At 37.3% G+C, this 17,318-nt stretch overlaps 1 protein-coding gene across 1 annotated transcript; it reads left to right on the forward strand.

The window, feature by feature from the left end:
• The first annotated feature begins 3,871 nt into the window (after positions 1–3,871).
• Positions 3,872–14,554, forward strand: DYNLT3 (dynein light chain Tctex-type 3). The gene is made up of 5 exons (XM_077147052.1): positions 3,872–3,971; positions 7,154–7,195; positions 11,512–11,635; positions 12,319–12,396; positions 12,813–14,554. Exons 1-5 carry the CDS (start codon positions 3,942–3,944, stop codon positions 12,887–12,889), a joined length of 351 nt encoding a protein of 116 aa, XP_077003167.1. The 5' UTR covers positions 3,872–3,941; the 3' UTR covers positions 12,890–14,554.
• Positions 14,555–17,318: the final 2,764 nt, after the last annotated feature.

The following is a 17,318-nucleotide window of genomic DNA, read 5'->3' on the forward strand; positions in this document are numbered from 1 at the left end:
GTCCAGGACCCAAAATTACCAGCAGTCAGCCCCAGAATGCTAGTCTTCAGGAAGAAAGCATCACCTTGATGATGCCTTGATTTGGACTTTTTCAGCCTCAAAGACATGAGATAATAAATTCTAATTATTTAAGTCAACCCACTGAGTGGTATTTGCTTGAGCCACCAAGGAAACTGAAACACATTTGCTTCTGCTTTGAATGTCAGATCAAAGCAATTCGATTTCAGTGGTTGAAGTGCTTTAAAACAGAGATTCCAGTCCCTGCAAGATCAATTTTGTTGTTTTACACCATTACTACTTAAGATGCAATCCTTTGGAGTTTCAACCAAAGTATGCTTATTTATTAGAGCCTTCCCTCCTTGGCAGGCTCTGGGAATCGATTCCTTCACCCCTGGAACATGAAAAAAAGTCTTCTCACCATCTCATACCCATGGAAAAATGTCCCAAAGTTCATACTAGGTCTTGATTCCGTAATTCTTCTCCACCTTGTTAAAGCTCCAATTCCTTAGATAAAATATCTATTTTATTTTGTCTAAACTTCGTAATTTTCAGTGGAAGTGTTGGTTCAAATTACCTAGTTTACTGTTACAGAATTCTTTAAACATAATTTGAATGATTTATTAAATGGGTATAAGAGTTTTATCATTTATTCTTATGAGGAACATTTCTAAACGATAGAAGTTACTAAGATTCTGGGGAAAATAATTATCAAATACTCCAGAACATTAATTGCCTATAACTATTTCAAGCATAAAGTCTGATATTAAAATGTTACGTTCATAAAAGCAAGATCAAGGGTCTCATTAAGACATATGAAAAGATTTTATTTGGAAGTTTTTTTTCAAATGACTTTTCTATTTTATTTTCCTTATAATTACATAATGTAAGGAAAAATATTTGTTAATCAAACTCCATAAAGATGCTTACAAAGTCCCTTCTTTTTTCCCCAGTTTACAATGTAAATATCATCTATATGTGTCATAACATGAAAAATTTTGGAAAGGACTGACTTATTAAAAATTATTTCACAACCCTTTTTTCGTGCTAGCAGAATTCAGTTTTCACTGTACAGGATGGAAATAAGAAACATACGTTTTCCCATATATTTTGCCAAAGGGGTAATCACTTGTCCAATGGAACCTTAAAAGAAGTCTCTTTGAGACTTGAAGGAAAGATTTGCTTTCCTAATAAAAAATGATCATCCCAAGGCAATGCTAATCTTCTTCACTGGATGTGATGCCTTCGTTTCTTGTGACACATGGAACTGCTACAGCCATTTGTGACCATGAAGCTAAAAATATCGCTGACATGCTGAGGGTATTGGTATGGAAAAATGGAAGGCACAGAGGCTTCAAAAAATTGTTGAGCAACTGAATTTCCTGAAGCATCTCTACCTCTGGATTTCTGATTTTGTAAGAAAAGAGATGTCCTTATTTCAGTCTCTCTTACTTGATGCTTCAGTTACTTGCAACTAAAGAGTGTTAACTAATACACCTGTGGTGGTTTTAAGAGTACCCAAATAATTCAATACTTCTTTCATTGAGAGGTGGGTTCTGTGCTCGCTCTCCGTAAGTCTGGTGGACTTGTGACTGCTTTAATGATCAGAATATGATAGAAGTGACCTTGCAGGAGGACACATAGAAGTAGGTCATAACAGGCAATACAGTTTCTCCCTTGCTTGATGAGCACTCACTTGGAGCCTTGAGCTGCAAGTACGATGTCTGACTACCATGAGGCTGTGGGATAATGTGAAGAAGCAAAGCCATTTGGATGGGCCATGGAGCATGTGTTAGTACTCCAGTTGGTAGTGCTAATATTTAATTCTTCTCATCCTGAGTGCTAGATTGACGTGTGTGAACAAGTCTAGAGATGAGCCCAGCTCCCACAATCACATTACCCTCAGTCTCTGAGTCATCCTGGATGAATCCCTAGATAAGATGAAATAAAAACAAGTTATTCCTGCTGTGCTATGTTCACATTTCTAACCAATAGAATCTCAATAAAATTAACTAGCCATTAATTTGGAGAATAATTTATTACACAGGAATGGTAAGTGGAATGACATTTCTTCACTTCACTTTATATTTATCACACGACATAAACTTGAGATGTGACTGGATGGCCCCTGCAGCTTTAAGATTATTTTACTTTGAGGGTTGACCCACCTAGAAGCAGTTCTTTAAAGAAATAAGGTGGATATTCACAATGGCACGACTAAGTCTCCTAATATACTGCTGGAATTGCTCATAGGATAGTAATAACCCGGGGGAAAAAAGATCCAAAACAGGGAAATGTGCTTCCTCTGTGAATTACAATCACAGCCTCTCTGCAGTAACCATGACACGACCTACAATATAGAAGAACCAATAACAAATTGCACATTATCAAGTAAACAGCTATCCTTGTTTATCTGTCTAAGCTCATAAGATGAGATCAGAGAATGGAGGGGCTTGAGATATAGAAGCCCAAGGATCCAGGCAATACGTGTGTGCCCCTGTACAAGTTATTTCACCTCTCTCAGCTTCAATTTTACTTGTAAAACAGGAGAGTTGGATTGGAAGACTAAGGAAACTTCCAGATTTGATTTGGGGAAGCAAAACAGTGTAGTGGTTGTGTTAGGCTGAGTAATCACACCCCCAATCCCCAAAGATGGCCACATCCTAATTCCCAGAATCTGTGAATATGTTGCCTTATGTAGTCAAAAGGATGCTGCAGATGTGATTAAGGGTCTTGAGGTGGGGGAAATTATCCTGGATTATCCTGGTCCAATGTCATCACGAGAGTCCTTAAAAGAGAGAGTCAGGAGAGTCAGAAACATAGAGAGAAGTTGTCACTCTAGAAGCAGAGGTCAAAGAATAGAAGATGCTACACATCTGGCTTTGAAGATGAGGAAGGGGCTCTATCCAAGGAATGTAGGTGAAAAAGACAAGGGAACAGAGTCTTCTCTACAGCCTCTAGAACAAATGCAGCCTTGAGGACCCGTTTTTGACGTCTTATCTCCCAAACTGTAAGAAAATACATTTGTGCTGCTTTAAAGCATTAAACTTGTGCTAATTTGTTGCAACAGCAATAGGTGACTGATATGGTGTTAAAGAATTTGGGTTCTGCTATCAGACTACTTGAGTTCATGTTTCTATTCTACTACACTGGATGTATGACCTTGGGGCAAGTTATTTAAACTCTCTCTACAAGTTTCATCTTTAACAGTGGGAGGATGATAACAGCACCAGAGCTGCAGGTTATTGTGAGGTTTAGGTCGTCTGTAACTTAGTAATTTCTTAATAGATGCAGCCATTGTTTTCCTGCTAAGTTTTATAATTTAATTTAGGATATTTACTCCCTTTCTCCCATAAATTATGTATTCCTTTTTAAATAGACACGGAGGAGGAGGGATGTAGGAGTATCTATTTTAGTGGTTGCATATACAATACCTCATTTGATCCTTACAATCATTCCTGAAATAGTTATAAGTTTTCATATAAGGAAACTGAGGCTTTGGGAGGTTTAAGTAATAGCTAATGGTCAAAGGCAAAATCAAAGTGGCTTCTCCAGCATTTCATTAAATACACCTATTTGCTGGATGATGAATGAATGAATGAACGAATGTGTGCAAATAACCATAGCAGTGGTCACTCAATCAGTAATGGGGAGTTCAAACTGATGCTAGGTTACCCCTATCTGCTCCACACTGTGGCACAATTCCCAGCTCTTTAGCATCTCTCCTCTTTTTCCAGAAAGGTCGGGGGCGGCGAGGAAGAACCTCGAGGACTGAAGCGCGTTCCCTGCCAGGGAGCCAGCGCTACTACTAGGACACAAAGGCGGGGCGTACTTAGGGAAAGTCCTGAGGCCATATACAGGGGCGGAGCCTCACGGGAGGCCAGTGCGCGGCCGCCGAGAACCACCCGCCCATCGCTCCGCCCCGGGAGAGACTTAGCAGCACCATGGAAGAGTATCATCGCCACTGCGACGAGGTACCGCCCCTCAGCAGCCTGGGAGCGACCCCCGTCCCCGCTCCCGCCCGCTCCGGAGCGAGGTTTCTGCCGGGTGGTCTTCCGGTGCTTGGCTGCCGGGAGAGTTGGGGCGCGGCGTCCTCCGCAGCCCGATGTCCAGTCCTCGGGACTAGGGATCGGGACTGGGGATCCGCCCCTGAGGGTGGGCTGGGGGCCGAGGCGGACCGGAGCCCTTGGGGCAGGAGGTGGGACCGGGACCGAGTGATGGGAAACCTAGTTTGGGGTGTGTGGGGCGGGGATGGGGTGGGGATGGGGTGGCCGGCGGGGCCGGCGCGGCCAGTCTGTCGGGCGGGCCTGGAAACCGGTCTTCCTGCCTGCTTTCTCCTCCCCTTGCCTTCCCCAAAGCAGGTGCCGCAACTCGGTCGTCCGGGCCCTGGTGGCAGAGCCGCTCGGGTTTCCAGGACTTCTGGCCTGGGTGGGCTGGAAGGAGGTGCTTTGTGGGTTAGGAGCCCTTGCTTGTCTATTCTGGCTTCCTTAGTCTAGAGTCATTCTCACCTCAAGATGAGGTCATTCTCACTCCCACGAAGTCAGTTCTCTTCCTGTTACTGATGGAGAGAGTCTGACTTTCATGGTGGCTAAGTGACTTGCCCCAAGTTTTATGGCTCATGCCCGATTTGAACCCCGGCCTCGGACTACACAACCTTTGCTTCACTGGGAGGATGAAGTTTGTTGGATCCCAGCATAATCTATGACAGGCTTGCAAGGGCAGAGAAGACAGACATTTTCTGCCCAGTGGTAGCCATAGGTGAATGGTGCAGGGAAAATAAAAGTAGACTCGTAGTAGAGACACACCGTAAAAATGGTATATCAGACTCATGGAAGGGGCTTCTGGTCCAGCGGGTGTCATCTTTAAGGATGCAGGTTTGTGACAAAGCTAAAGCCCAGTTTGAATTAGTTCCCTAACTCATGCAGCGTACATTCTTAACTTGCAGGTGAATGGTTACATGTTCTAATTTTAGAAATAGAAACCTGAGGCACATGAAATCCGATGGCTAGTTCACCCTCAGGCGTACTACCCAAGAAGTTAGGGACTTCTGACTCCTAAGAGGGTTCTTAACTGCAGTGCTTTCTCAACATATTTTAAAAGAAATACATGTGTGCCATAGTCACCCTGTATCCCCTTTATTAGGTGACTTTCCAAATGAAAGTGAAATGGGCATAATTTGATCTGTAGTCAAATTTTGAAACTAGTTTCAGACCTGATTTTAAGGCAAAATGATAGTTTATTTTATTTTTTATTGGCATATATTATATATTCACATACCATGTAATCATGCAACGTGTACAATCAGTGGTTCACAATATCATCACATAGATGTGCATTTATCATCACAATAGACTTTTTTTGTGAAAAATAACATATATGAAAAAAAAGCAATAAATTTCAAAGCACATCACAACAATTAGTTGTAGAACAGATTTCAGGGTTTGCTATGGGTTACAATCCCACAAGTGTAGGATTTTACTTCTAGCTGCTCTAAGATACTGGAGAGTAAAAGAAATAGAATATCACAATTCAGCCATCATACTCATTTGTTAGACCCTACCTTCTCTGTCTAACTCCACCATCACCATTGATCTTTCTTCCACTCTTCAGCAGTATTTGGCCTATGCCCATTCTAACTTATTCATGTTGAAAGGGGCTGTCGATAATATGGGACAGGGGGATGGAACTAGATGTTCTGGAGAGGCTGGCCGCTCTGGGTTTCAGGACTTATCTGGCTTGTCCAAAAAGTGATAGCTTTAATAGAATCAAAATGTAAGCTGTCTTTTCATAAAACTTCTAGATAGGGTATTTTTTTGGGGTGGGGGCCGTGGTCCGGGAAATGAACCCAGGTCTTCTGCATGAAAGGCAGGTATTCTAGCCACTGAACTACCTGTGCACCCTAAATAGGGTATTTTTATACCTTTAGTTTTGGAAACGCTATGATGTAATTAAATTAGTTGAAAAATTTAAATCTGTACTCAAGATGACATGTCAGAAACTTATTTTCAGAATTTACTCGTTTGTTTGAACTAATTTTAAGTTACATGTCTATAGTGAATTTTACAAAAATGCTTATGTCATACGGCACCTAATAAGCATCTCCTTGGAAACAAATCACGTATTACATGAAATGTCTTGGTTTACGTTTCAGTCTTTTCACACAATGTAATTCTCTAAGACTTGCCTCTTTTTTTTGAAAAATTTCTTCTTTTTAAATATTTTTGTTATAAGCAATGAACAGATATGCAAACATACTTGACATGGTTACAATCAGTGGCTCACAATGTCATCAAATAGTTGTGTATTCATCACCATAATCATTATTTTGAATATTTGCATCTCTCCAGCGAAAGAAAAAAAAAGAAAAAACTCGTACATGCCATACCCCTTACCACTCCCTTTCATTGACCACTAGTAATTCAATCTATTCAATTTATTTTAACCTTTGTTCCCCCATTATTTGTGTATGCTTTTATCCATATTTTCTACTCATCTATCCATACCATAGATAAAAGGAGAATCAGACACAAAGTTTTCACAATCACACAGTCTAAGACATGCTTTTAATTCAGGATTCTAACAAACCATTCCAAGGAAAAAACTAAGTTGCCACACCTGTTTACAGTGCTAAACTGATAATAATTTTGAAGTAGCAAGTGCATTCATTATTTTTAATTCAGAAAAGACACAGTTTTGCCTTGGACAAGATAAAAACAAAATAACTTTTTTAGCACTCTCTTTTCATAGACCACCTCATTCTCACTTACTTGCAACCATTTCCTATATATTGTTAACAAAATACATCTTTATATCCACCTCTTCCTTATTTCCTGGCCTTTACATTGATTCTCATTCTAGAATGTTCATCCAAATCACCAGTAAAGTTTTTTAATTTTTAGTTTTTTAAATGTAGTAGCCCAGATTGGGCCTCAAACCTGAATAAAAATCTCTCTAGTGGTGGGTGGGGAAAACGTCCTGTATTTTTAAAAGTGTCGAGGTAGGCTTGGCAGGCAAGGTAGACCAGTTGCCCCTTATCACTGTGGGTCCTTTCACTAACACCTGTCTACTTCAGCCTAGGATATTCTGTATATCATCAAATCTACAAATAAAAGGAAGTCTGTGTTGAAAGCACCTTTATCTTTTGCTTTCCCTTTAGGTTGGCTTTAATGCTGACGAAGCTCACAATATTGTTAAAGAGGTAAAGTATACATTTTGTGTCTTCTTAAGCTTGCTGCAGTGACTGGAATTTTTTAGAGTTATATTTTGTCTTTCAGGACAAAAAAAGTTCTGGTGTTGAAACAACAAGATTTTAGATATTTATTCACTAAATCTCTATAGGGATGCTTCTGTATTTGTTGTGTGCTGTCAGGCATTGTGGGGCTTCGTCTGAAAGAGATGTTTAAGTATTTTCTTGGTCTTAAAAACAAATTGGCTGTTTTCTAAACATAAAACTCTGTCTTTTGAATGAAATAGTTTTTAACCCAATAGAGACTATTATTTGAAATATTAATGTTATAGAATATATAAGTATATATAGAATGCATATATATTGTATTAAATAGATAAAAGAACCTAGAAATTCCTTTAAACATTGTTATTTCTTTTAGTCCAATATAATTGGAAAAATAATCACTTAACATCTTTTAAACACTGGCGTGCCAGTAAATCAAAACCTTAAGTAAAATATTTGGAACCTGAAGTCTGGTCCCCCTATTAGGCTAATAGAAAAGAAGTTACTTTAATTTATTCTAGTGGTATCAGATACAGACTATACTGTAGGTAAGGTATTTATAAATGCTTTAATAGGTCACAGTGGTTTTTAACTCTGCTGCATCCTAGAGAAATAAAATGAACTGGCTTAGAAGGCAGGCTTGAATTGTGGGCAGGGCTGTTGAGACCTAGCAGGCTTTAATTGCCTTTAGGCTGGGATACATTGGATCTGGCCTTTGGACATTACAAACAGAGTCAGCTATCCTGAGACAGTGCCACAGCTGCCTTAATGTTGTGGGGTAAAAGTTAACCCAGAGCTGTCTTCCTTCCCAAGTGCCCAGGTCTGCTCTTATTCAAGAGGGTCAACGTGAGGTCTGAGAGGGTCAAACAGGCAGCCAGAAATCCTGCCATATTTTAGCAACTCAAAGTCGTGTATTAGAACTATGTATCCAAGGAATATTTAATTATTATTACAGACCGTAAATGTTTTCAACACCCTGACAACATAAAAGTACAAATGAGGGAAGTTGGGAGGTAAAAGGAAGGGTAGAATGATAACCTCATTTTGTAGTGTTGGAAGGCTAGAGAGACTGTCCTTGATCAATGGAAGGATGTTGGGGTCTTTGAGGAGCCTTTTAAATAGTACTTTCTTTCTTACTCAAGTTCTGAACCAAATGGAAAGACAAAAGAGTCACTAGAAAGTGAGCAAAATATCACCTTTAAAATGGCTGGAGGTTGTGGCTTCATTTGCTAACACCCTGCCCCTGCTGGTTCAGAACGTGAAAGAGACATCCAAAGTAAAGTTTGAGTCAGCAGAAACAAATACCCAGGCTTGTGCCTTTTATTGGTCTGGATGTTGAGGGAAGGAGATACCAAATACCTAAATCCAGGATCTTTGGGAGTTTAGCTCTCCCACGCGAGAACTTTGGGACAATGGTTGTCACTGACCAACCAGGTAACTCACTGCACCTCCATGGGGAAGAATAATGGATGGGACAAAGGGCCAGGAATGCTAAGGAAAAGTCCTCTATGTGGGAGGAAGCATCAACAGTGGAAAAGCAACATGCCCTTAATAGTGTAAATACATTGAAACAGACATAGTGAATTTACTACATTGAGAGAAAGGGAGGAAGAAGATTGGCAGGTTGTCTGAGGGAACTGAATATTCATCTGTCATAGCAAGGAGCTCTGTGAATGTTGTCTGTAATTCATAAATCAAGAAATAATGATGTAAACATTTGGAAATCTGTCAGTAACCCTTAGAATAAATAAGACAGTTGCACACTAAAGGTGTTTTCCTCTGGAGAATGAGGCTCAGGGTGAGGAAGGGTGGAGAGGGGACTCTTGCTTTTCATTGTAAGCCTTTCTATTCCATTGGATTTTTAAAACCATGTGCATGTGTTACTTTTTAAAATTAAAATAAAACATGCTTCTTAAACTTGAATTTACATACTTGGCAGTGGCTAGGTGGTGCTAGAAGCCACTGGATGCACTTAAGAGCATGAATTTTACTTAAATATTTGGGAGAGGGAATTTAGTAATATGTCATTTAACTGAAAACATTCTTAAATAAAAACAAACTCAACGTTACTTGAATTTTTGTAGGAAATATGGGACTTCAGAGAAATCGCTGCAGGTTCCTTTCTTCAGCTACATGTCTACCCCCTTCCCTCCTCCTCTCTTTGCATGAGCCAACTTTCTTCTGCCGTTGAGCCATTTCATTGGAAAAGCTTGAGAGCAAGAACTCTCTTAAAATCTTCCAGCACTTCCTAGATCATTATATAGTTTCAGCATGCACTTCTGTTTTTTTTTAAACCTCTTGCTGAACTTCTTTTCTTCATTCCTTCTTTGCTCCTGCTGAAGTCTTAGAGCCACTTATCAGTGATGTGCATATATTTTATTTTATTTTATTTTATTTATTAATTAACAGAAAAAAAGAAATTAACCCAACATTTAGAAATCATACCATTCTACATATGCAATCAGTAATTCTTAACATCATCACATAGATGCATGATCATCGTTTCTTAGTACATTTGCATCGGTTTAGAAAAACTAGCAACACAACCGAAAAAGATACAGAATGTTAATATAGAGTGAAAAATAAAAGTAATAATAGTAAAATGCATATATTTTATTTACTGTTAGTAATAGGAGTTGCCAGAAACACCCTCAAAGAAAAAAATGGAATTATAAGTGGAATTAATTTGAAACTTAGTCTAAGGTGTATTTGACTTGGGAACCCCAGACAGTGAATCAAAGCCAATGTTACTTCAACAACAAACATTAAATACCTACTATGTCCCCAAGTCCTGAGCTGGGGCCTGGAAATATAGAGCTGTTTAAGGACCTCATTGTCTAGTGGACTTTCTGGTTAATTGTAATTAAAAGGGCTAAATGCTGGTTAGTTATACTTAGCAATGCTGTTTACAGTGGGAGCCCACCCCCAAATGGTGTCTTACACTGTTCAGAGAACTTAGAGCGGTGCTTTCAGAAAACCAGAAACAGAAAACTAAGTGTTCTAACTTTCCCATTAAGGAAGGGCAATCTAGAGAAAAGAGGTTTGCCCAAAGCTCATCCATCAGCTCAGTAATGGTGAGGACAGAATTAAAATCCCATTCTCCTGACATAACTGCACTTCCTAAACTGTCAGGTTACTGAAAATTCTTTGAGAATAATTTGAGTCATATTACTTTAGTCAACCCTTTAAATTATTTAATTTCTTTTAGAATTGTATTATTAGTGAAGATTTTATAAAATGCAACTTAAGATTCCATAGTCATTAGTGTCTTTATAAATCTTTACTAAAATCTAATTATTGTAAATGAAAGTTGCATATTGTGTATATGTGTGTTATTAACCTGGATAATATAAATGAGTTGAATGAGTGCTTTATTACCCATGCTTAATTACTCGAATACACGATAACAGCAGTGATAATAATAATGGTAAGAATAATGTCTAATCTTATCTAAGTGCTTAGTCTGTGACAGTCATTGTGCTGAGCACTTGGCATGCATTATGAAATTTTATCCTCACGACAACCTGATAAAAGTGATGCTGTTATCCCTACTTTAACTATTAGGAATATAATGACTTAGAGAGGGTAAGCCACTTGCTAAAGGTCACACAGCGAGTAGGTGGCAAAGCTGGCCGTAAAACATAGAATTGTGCTGTTCAAGCCAGTGTTCTTAATCAGGTATCAGAAGTGGATGTAGATCAGCACAATGAATGTTTTTTTTCTTTATTGTCTGTTGCTGGAAAGCCTGGAAAGTGGTGTTGGTTGATTATTTGCTTTCAGTAGTGGGTATTGCTCGCATTTTTTTTTTTAGCTAAGCTATTGTGTAGGATAAATATGAATGTAACTATTATATATAATTTCATTTAAAATTTATTCTCATCCTATGTTTCCAGTTCAAAATCCCAGCTGTTTCAAAGCCATTCTTTAAATAGCCTTCCCCCATGGTAATTCTTTTATGGCAAATTTATCATCCTTGATTAGTCTTCCTTGTGCTATAGATAATAGAGTTCTTTTATTAGCTTCTCTACTAGATTAAGTTCTTAACAATAGAACCCAAATCGTATGCCCCCATAGTATCTCATAGAGTGAGATAATGCATGTGGCAATCCTTTGAAAACTCTTAAACAATTAGAGACAGTTCATAATAAATGTTTTCCAACTGCATATTTTCCAAAATACTTTATTGGGTTATAAATATATTTAATGTCTTGAAAAACATTTTTGGTGCTGTTTGTGTAAAATTTTGTCATGTTGGTTAATTTATCTATCCTCTGCCTGTTCAGTGTGTAGATGAGGTCTTGGGTGGTGAAGATTATAATCAAAACAAAATCAACCAGTGGACTGCCAAAATAGTGGAACAATCCTTAACCCATTTGGTTAAGTTGGGAAAAGCTTATAAATACATTGGTAAGTATTAGTGTTCTTCCTTACTGGTTTTCTCACCTTTGTCCTTCTGACTTTCTCCTAATTTAGAGAACATATGTGGGTGATAGACACTTAAGTTGAATTTTAAAAGGGTACGAAGGACTTCTGACTTATTAATCCAAGGGTAATGTATGATACTACATGAAAAAAAAAAGAGATCTTTCATTATTCAAAAGCAGCTTGAGCTATTGCCAACCACTTGCTTGTCCTCAGTAGCATCACCCTTTACATTTTCATCAGCTATCTCCTTCCACTGAACACATCTCACTTCAACCATGCTCCTTTCAGTAGCCCCATGCCTCCTTGCATGTGGAACTGTGATGTTCTCCTCCATAACTGTTTATAAAGTTGAACGTTTCTTTCATTTCTGTGCTTATATTATGCATATTATGCCCTTGGGACGAGAAGCACACAGTTCAGCCTAGAACTTCACTGCTGTATTGTCACCAGTCGTCATGGCAGTGAGCAACACACTGGATTTCTTAGGGTCAGGAACATCATGATTGATAATCAGGATGATTGACTTTTTTTTCAATCAACCCATTTGTTGGAGACTTTGTTTTCTGATGTTTTTACAGCTTTCAGAGCTCTGAGCTCAAACACTTAGATTCTGGGTGTCTTTCCCTTTGTTTGTGAGTGTCCTCACTCTATGATGTTATTTTTAGTGACCTGTGCAGTGGTGCAGAGGAGTGCGTATGGCTTTCACACCGCCAGCTCATGCTTTTGGGATACCACATCTGATGGTAAGAGGCCTTTAAGCTAATTCAAACAAAATCCAACTTTGTAGCAAAGTCAAACAGTACACTTTTTATCAAATGCTTATTAATCTCTAGTTAAATTCTGAAGACTCTATCAACTTAATGCTTTGTACCTAGTTGCAAGCCTGCCTTAAAATAAGTATGAAATGTGAAGGTTTTAACAGATTGAAGGAAATAAGAATTTAGAACTGATAAAAAACCTAAAACCTATATATATTTCCTGTTCATTTTGATGCTTTCCTTTTTGAAATGGAAATATTTCTTTATGAAATGTAAATATTTAACAGATTGAAGGAAATAAGGTATTAAAACTGATTAAAAACAGCACTCATATGTATATTTCCTGGTCATCTTGATGTTTTCTTGGTATTTAAAAGTCCTTTTTTTTGCATGTGTTTCAGGAACCTGTACCGTAAGATGGGAGAACCGAACCATGAACTGCATTGTCAATGTTTTTGCCATTGCAATTGTCTTGTAGCCAACTAAAAATGTTAGGCAAAAGCATTAACTTAAGAATTTGCCTGCGTATCCTTTCAAAAAAGAATAGCAGTTTCTTATTAATGCACTAGATGAAAAGTACACTACATGCTTCAAAGCTATCAACAAAAAATATAATAAGCAAGCATTCACATAGTAAGTTGACAGATTGTTTCATATTCTATGCAGCATTATTTAAAAAGGAAAAATTGAATGTTAGCAAAATTAAATGCAGAAATATGGCATGATATGGCACCTTTTCAACTAACACTATGTACCTAAGGAGATGGGGAAATACATTCAGATGATAAAATTCTTTCTCAGCTAGAGAAGCTAACAGGAATAGAGATCAAACAGCTGCAAAGATAATTGTGGAGAAAATGATAAAAACTTAGCCAGCACTTAATATGTTATCTCTTCCCCTTACTTAGTTATACAAACAACTTAGTGGAAAGGAATTTTCCTTTTTTTCTATCAACTAAAAAAGCAACCATGGTTATTTTTTTCCTGAGAGTTGTTAAATTGTTTTTTATTTTCAAATTCTTGGATTTACATTTGAATTAAATCTGGTAACCTGGATTTCCTAGTTAAACAAAACTAGTTACAGTGTATGGTGAACAGCATATGACTCAAACAACTGCCTTACAATTCATTTATTCCATGTATAGCGAACACTTATTGAATGACTATTGTGAGCATATTTTTCTGCTAACTATTAAAGTTATTAGTATGCCATTTATATTCTCAGTTTCTTTTGGTACCTGTTTGGTTGAAAAGCAATAACATTTATATTTGGGGAGGGAAATAAAAAAGAGTTTTACAAGAGAGGAAAAAAGTAAACCTGGTTATCTACAAAGTAAGCAAAGTGAAAAGCACTTATTATTGACATAGAATTATAGATGTAATTTTAAGAATTGCTCCTAGCAAGTTAAAAATGCATAAAATATGCAACTCCTATAGGCCTTATTAGAGTAGTAAATTTTATCATTGTTGTAGTTACAACCATCTGTAAATAACTTTAAATACTTCTTATGTGGGGTTCAAATTGAGTGGAATAAAGTATAAAGTAAAACTATACAATCATTAGCAGGTTATCTAATAACTCAGGGCTTATGAAATGGAGTGAAATTTATTAAGAAAATAAAAGATGAACATTTAGGGAACACACAACTGGCCACCAAATGTGAAGTCAATCTGCTCTTTAATCTTAAAAACAAAGTCACTTTTGCATATGAATGCTAACACTAATACATATAGTCTGGAATCATGATTCTTTGAAAGTTTTTTGGAAAAAAAGGGCTTCGTTTAGTATTGACAATATTAAAGGGAGCATTCTTGTGTGCATGTTTGATATCTTGCTGAATAACAATAATTGTTCAATGTTTAAGAAGAATATCAAGCAAATATAAGAACAGGGTTTAATGCAGTGCTACACATTTTTAGAACGTCAGAAATTCTCACAGCCAATAGCTTTATGTTACTTTGGTTGTTGGCTCTTGTGCCCTTGAAGATAATAGTGACCAAAATGTCTGTGCAGCTAAAGCTCAATTTTGATTATTGTCATGAAACCTGATTTAAAAATTAATCATCAAAACGTACCTCGTGAACTTGCTGTCCGCTCTCTTTCTAGTCAAAAATATAATAAAGATTATCTTCCTGTGCTGTTCTTTTGCTTCTGTGTGATCATTGACTAGTTAAAGCAATGGTACTGTGCTTACTGTAAGATATTCTTCGTAAAAGGAATGGGGAAGAAAATGAAAGTGAGACCACATAGATTGTAAGGAGTAAATACCATTAAAATGAATCGAGTAGTCACTATTACAGCATAATTAATAATCTCTATTTTGTTATTTTATGATGCCCTTTATTTTATGACTCTACCACAAAATTCTGTACAAAATCAGTGTAAAGATATATTCTGTGACAGTTTACTAGCTTTTAATGATTATTTTTGGCAAGGAATTTTTCCTATTTGTCAACTTGCAATTGTGTTGTTGCAGTTTCTTTTTTTTTTTTAATTGATTAAGGGCTTTAAGTATGTGAAATTAGGGTATTCAAATGTAAGTACTAACTTGGGTTTTTGTAAAGCTATAATTTTATGTTTGTAAAGTACCAGTATGCTGCCCTAAATCGTAGTAACATCTCATTATATTTTCTCTAGTAAAAAGTACTTTTCTGCTCTTATTTCCAAGTTGGGCATTATCTTACTTTTGAGTCATTGAACATATTTTCACCACCTATATTCATCATCATAAATTAAAAGTAATTTTAGCATGCTTAGGGTTATTTTGCAAAGTTTGAGTTAAAAAAAAAGATCTGTTGTTGATCACAGCTTTTAAAAAGTGAAAGAAACATCGTTCTTAGGATTAGATCTTCATGATAGCAGACACCAAAGCAACGTTTGAAAGATGAATTGAAAATTTCACCCTTTGTGCTATAATCTACCCAAGGGGAATTTTACTTTGTAAGCAGAAGGTGGACTTATATTTGTGACTAAAGAAGTTCATAACTTTAGTGCCTAGTTATTCTGTTAAATTGACCTTTATACATTAATGAAATTCTCTATAAAGGAATTCTAAAATTCAGTCCTTAGGAAAGTTAGAGGCTATAATCAATACACACTAATTTCAGTGGTTCAGGAGATTGTAGCCCACCCTGGCTAGTTGCAAACCCTGGAATTCTCACTGTGATCCCCCTCAATGTCACTCCACATCATCCTTGGATATGTACGATGTATTGACAATCCAGACCTCACTTGAAATGGCCCCTAAATGCTTCCTGAAGAGTGTACTTCCAATAATGGTTTCTCAGGTTGTCAGAAGGAAGATGCGATTTCGAACAGACAGTTGCAGCACCACTGGTATGGGAAGTATCTTCCCCATAGGCGATCACTGCCTAGTCTGGGAGCTTTAAAAGAGGAAGACCATAAGGAGAAGTTTTGTCAAAGGTCCTCCTAACCAGGTCAGAGAATTTGATGACAGAGCTTATCCAGTAGTAAATATTCAAGTGTCTTTAGGCCCCACACCCACTAAAATACACACCTTTTTACTTTATTGAGCACCTCATCTTTTTATATGCTCTATGGCGGGGTCACATTTCATTATTTTTTCCATGTGAGTATCCCGTTATTGCAGCAATACTATTTTGTTGAATTTGTTTGAGGGGAAAGTGCATGGACCGGGAATCAAACCCTGTCTCCTTCATGGCAGGGGAGAATTCTACTCTTGCACCCCCTTAGATGCATTTTTATATGCGTCTGTTTCTCGCTTGAGATATTTCGCTCTGCGTTTCTCGGCAAAGTTTTACATGTGGAAGTATTAATGGAAATTCTATCAACTCATTTTCATCCTCTTTAACACCTTATGGAGAAAATTTCCGTGAAAATACTTAGATGTACCGACCTTACTTTAACCTTTAATCTTGTTGGCTAAGATTATGATACGATTTAAGTTTCATAAGCTAACATAGGCTTTCACAATTAATGCTCATGTAAGAGCACCAAAGATTATCAGGATTGAATTAATGATCTCTTAATGATTAAATTAAATTAAACAAATTAAGCAGGCTTTTCTGTAAAGGGCCAGATAGCAAATATTTTAGGTTTCGCAAGCTTTCGGAACTACTTTAGCATGCCCTTGTCACATAAAAGTAGCCATAGACAATAGGTAAATGAAAGGGGGTGGCAGTCTTCCAATGAAACTTTATTTACAAAACAGGTGGCAAATGGACTATGGTTTTCCAATTCCTGCATTAGAATAAGGTATGCTTTCTGTTCACTTAATGTTTGAGAACATTTTTTTTTTCTGTTATCAGTTATAAACAATGGAACAAAAAAGCACTTTTAAATGTTATGATTTTATTATCTTGGACTAGGACGGACCTTATCAGTAAATCAGCCCTGTGCTCTTTTTATTATAAGAAAGAAGAGTTACAAATCCTTTTTAATATGTATCACGTAAAGTTTACAAATAATTTTTTATTTTGTTACCTTGGAGCTCATTTTGTAACCCAGGGTTTTTGAAAAGTGTTGTTATAGGAAGTTCAACATTTTGTGGGTGCTTTATTTTTTTGCTTTTGGGTGAGCTAAGCTTTGCATCTAGTCTACCTAGAAAATTCTTGTGTATGTTGAACATGGTGGTCATGGTCTGCCCACTGCTTCCTGTTAGCAGAAATTGCATAGCCCACAGGTCAAATAACCCTGCCCCATAGTTTGAGGAAGTAGATACTCTTTACCCAGGAGTGGCTTTATTTTACATTAGACATGAGCACCTGACCCAGTGATGTAGGTAGTCAAGGTAGCCTGGGTATATCAACTAAATCAAGCAAACTGCTGCTCTCTAAATTTTATAACAAAATGAGAGCATTTGTCAACAGCAGGAAAAGGGAACAAAGAAGCAGAAACACCCGGGTCTTGTTAAGGATTGGCCCAT

The sequence above is a fragment of the Tamandua tetradactyla genome, chromosome X, assembly GCF_023851605.1.
Source record: "Tamandua tetradactyla isolate mTamTet1 chromosome X, mTamTet1.pri, whole genome shotgun sequence".
In the NCBI taxonomy this organism is placed as follows: domain Eukaryota; kingdom Metazoa; phylum Chordata; class Mammalia; order Pilosa; family Myrmecophagidae; genus Tamandua; species Tamandua tetradactyla.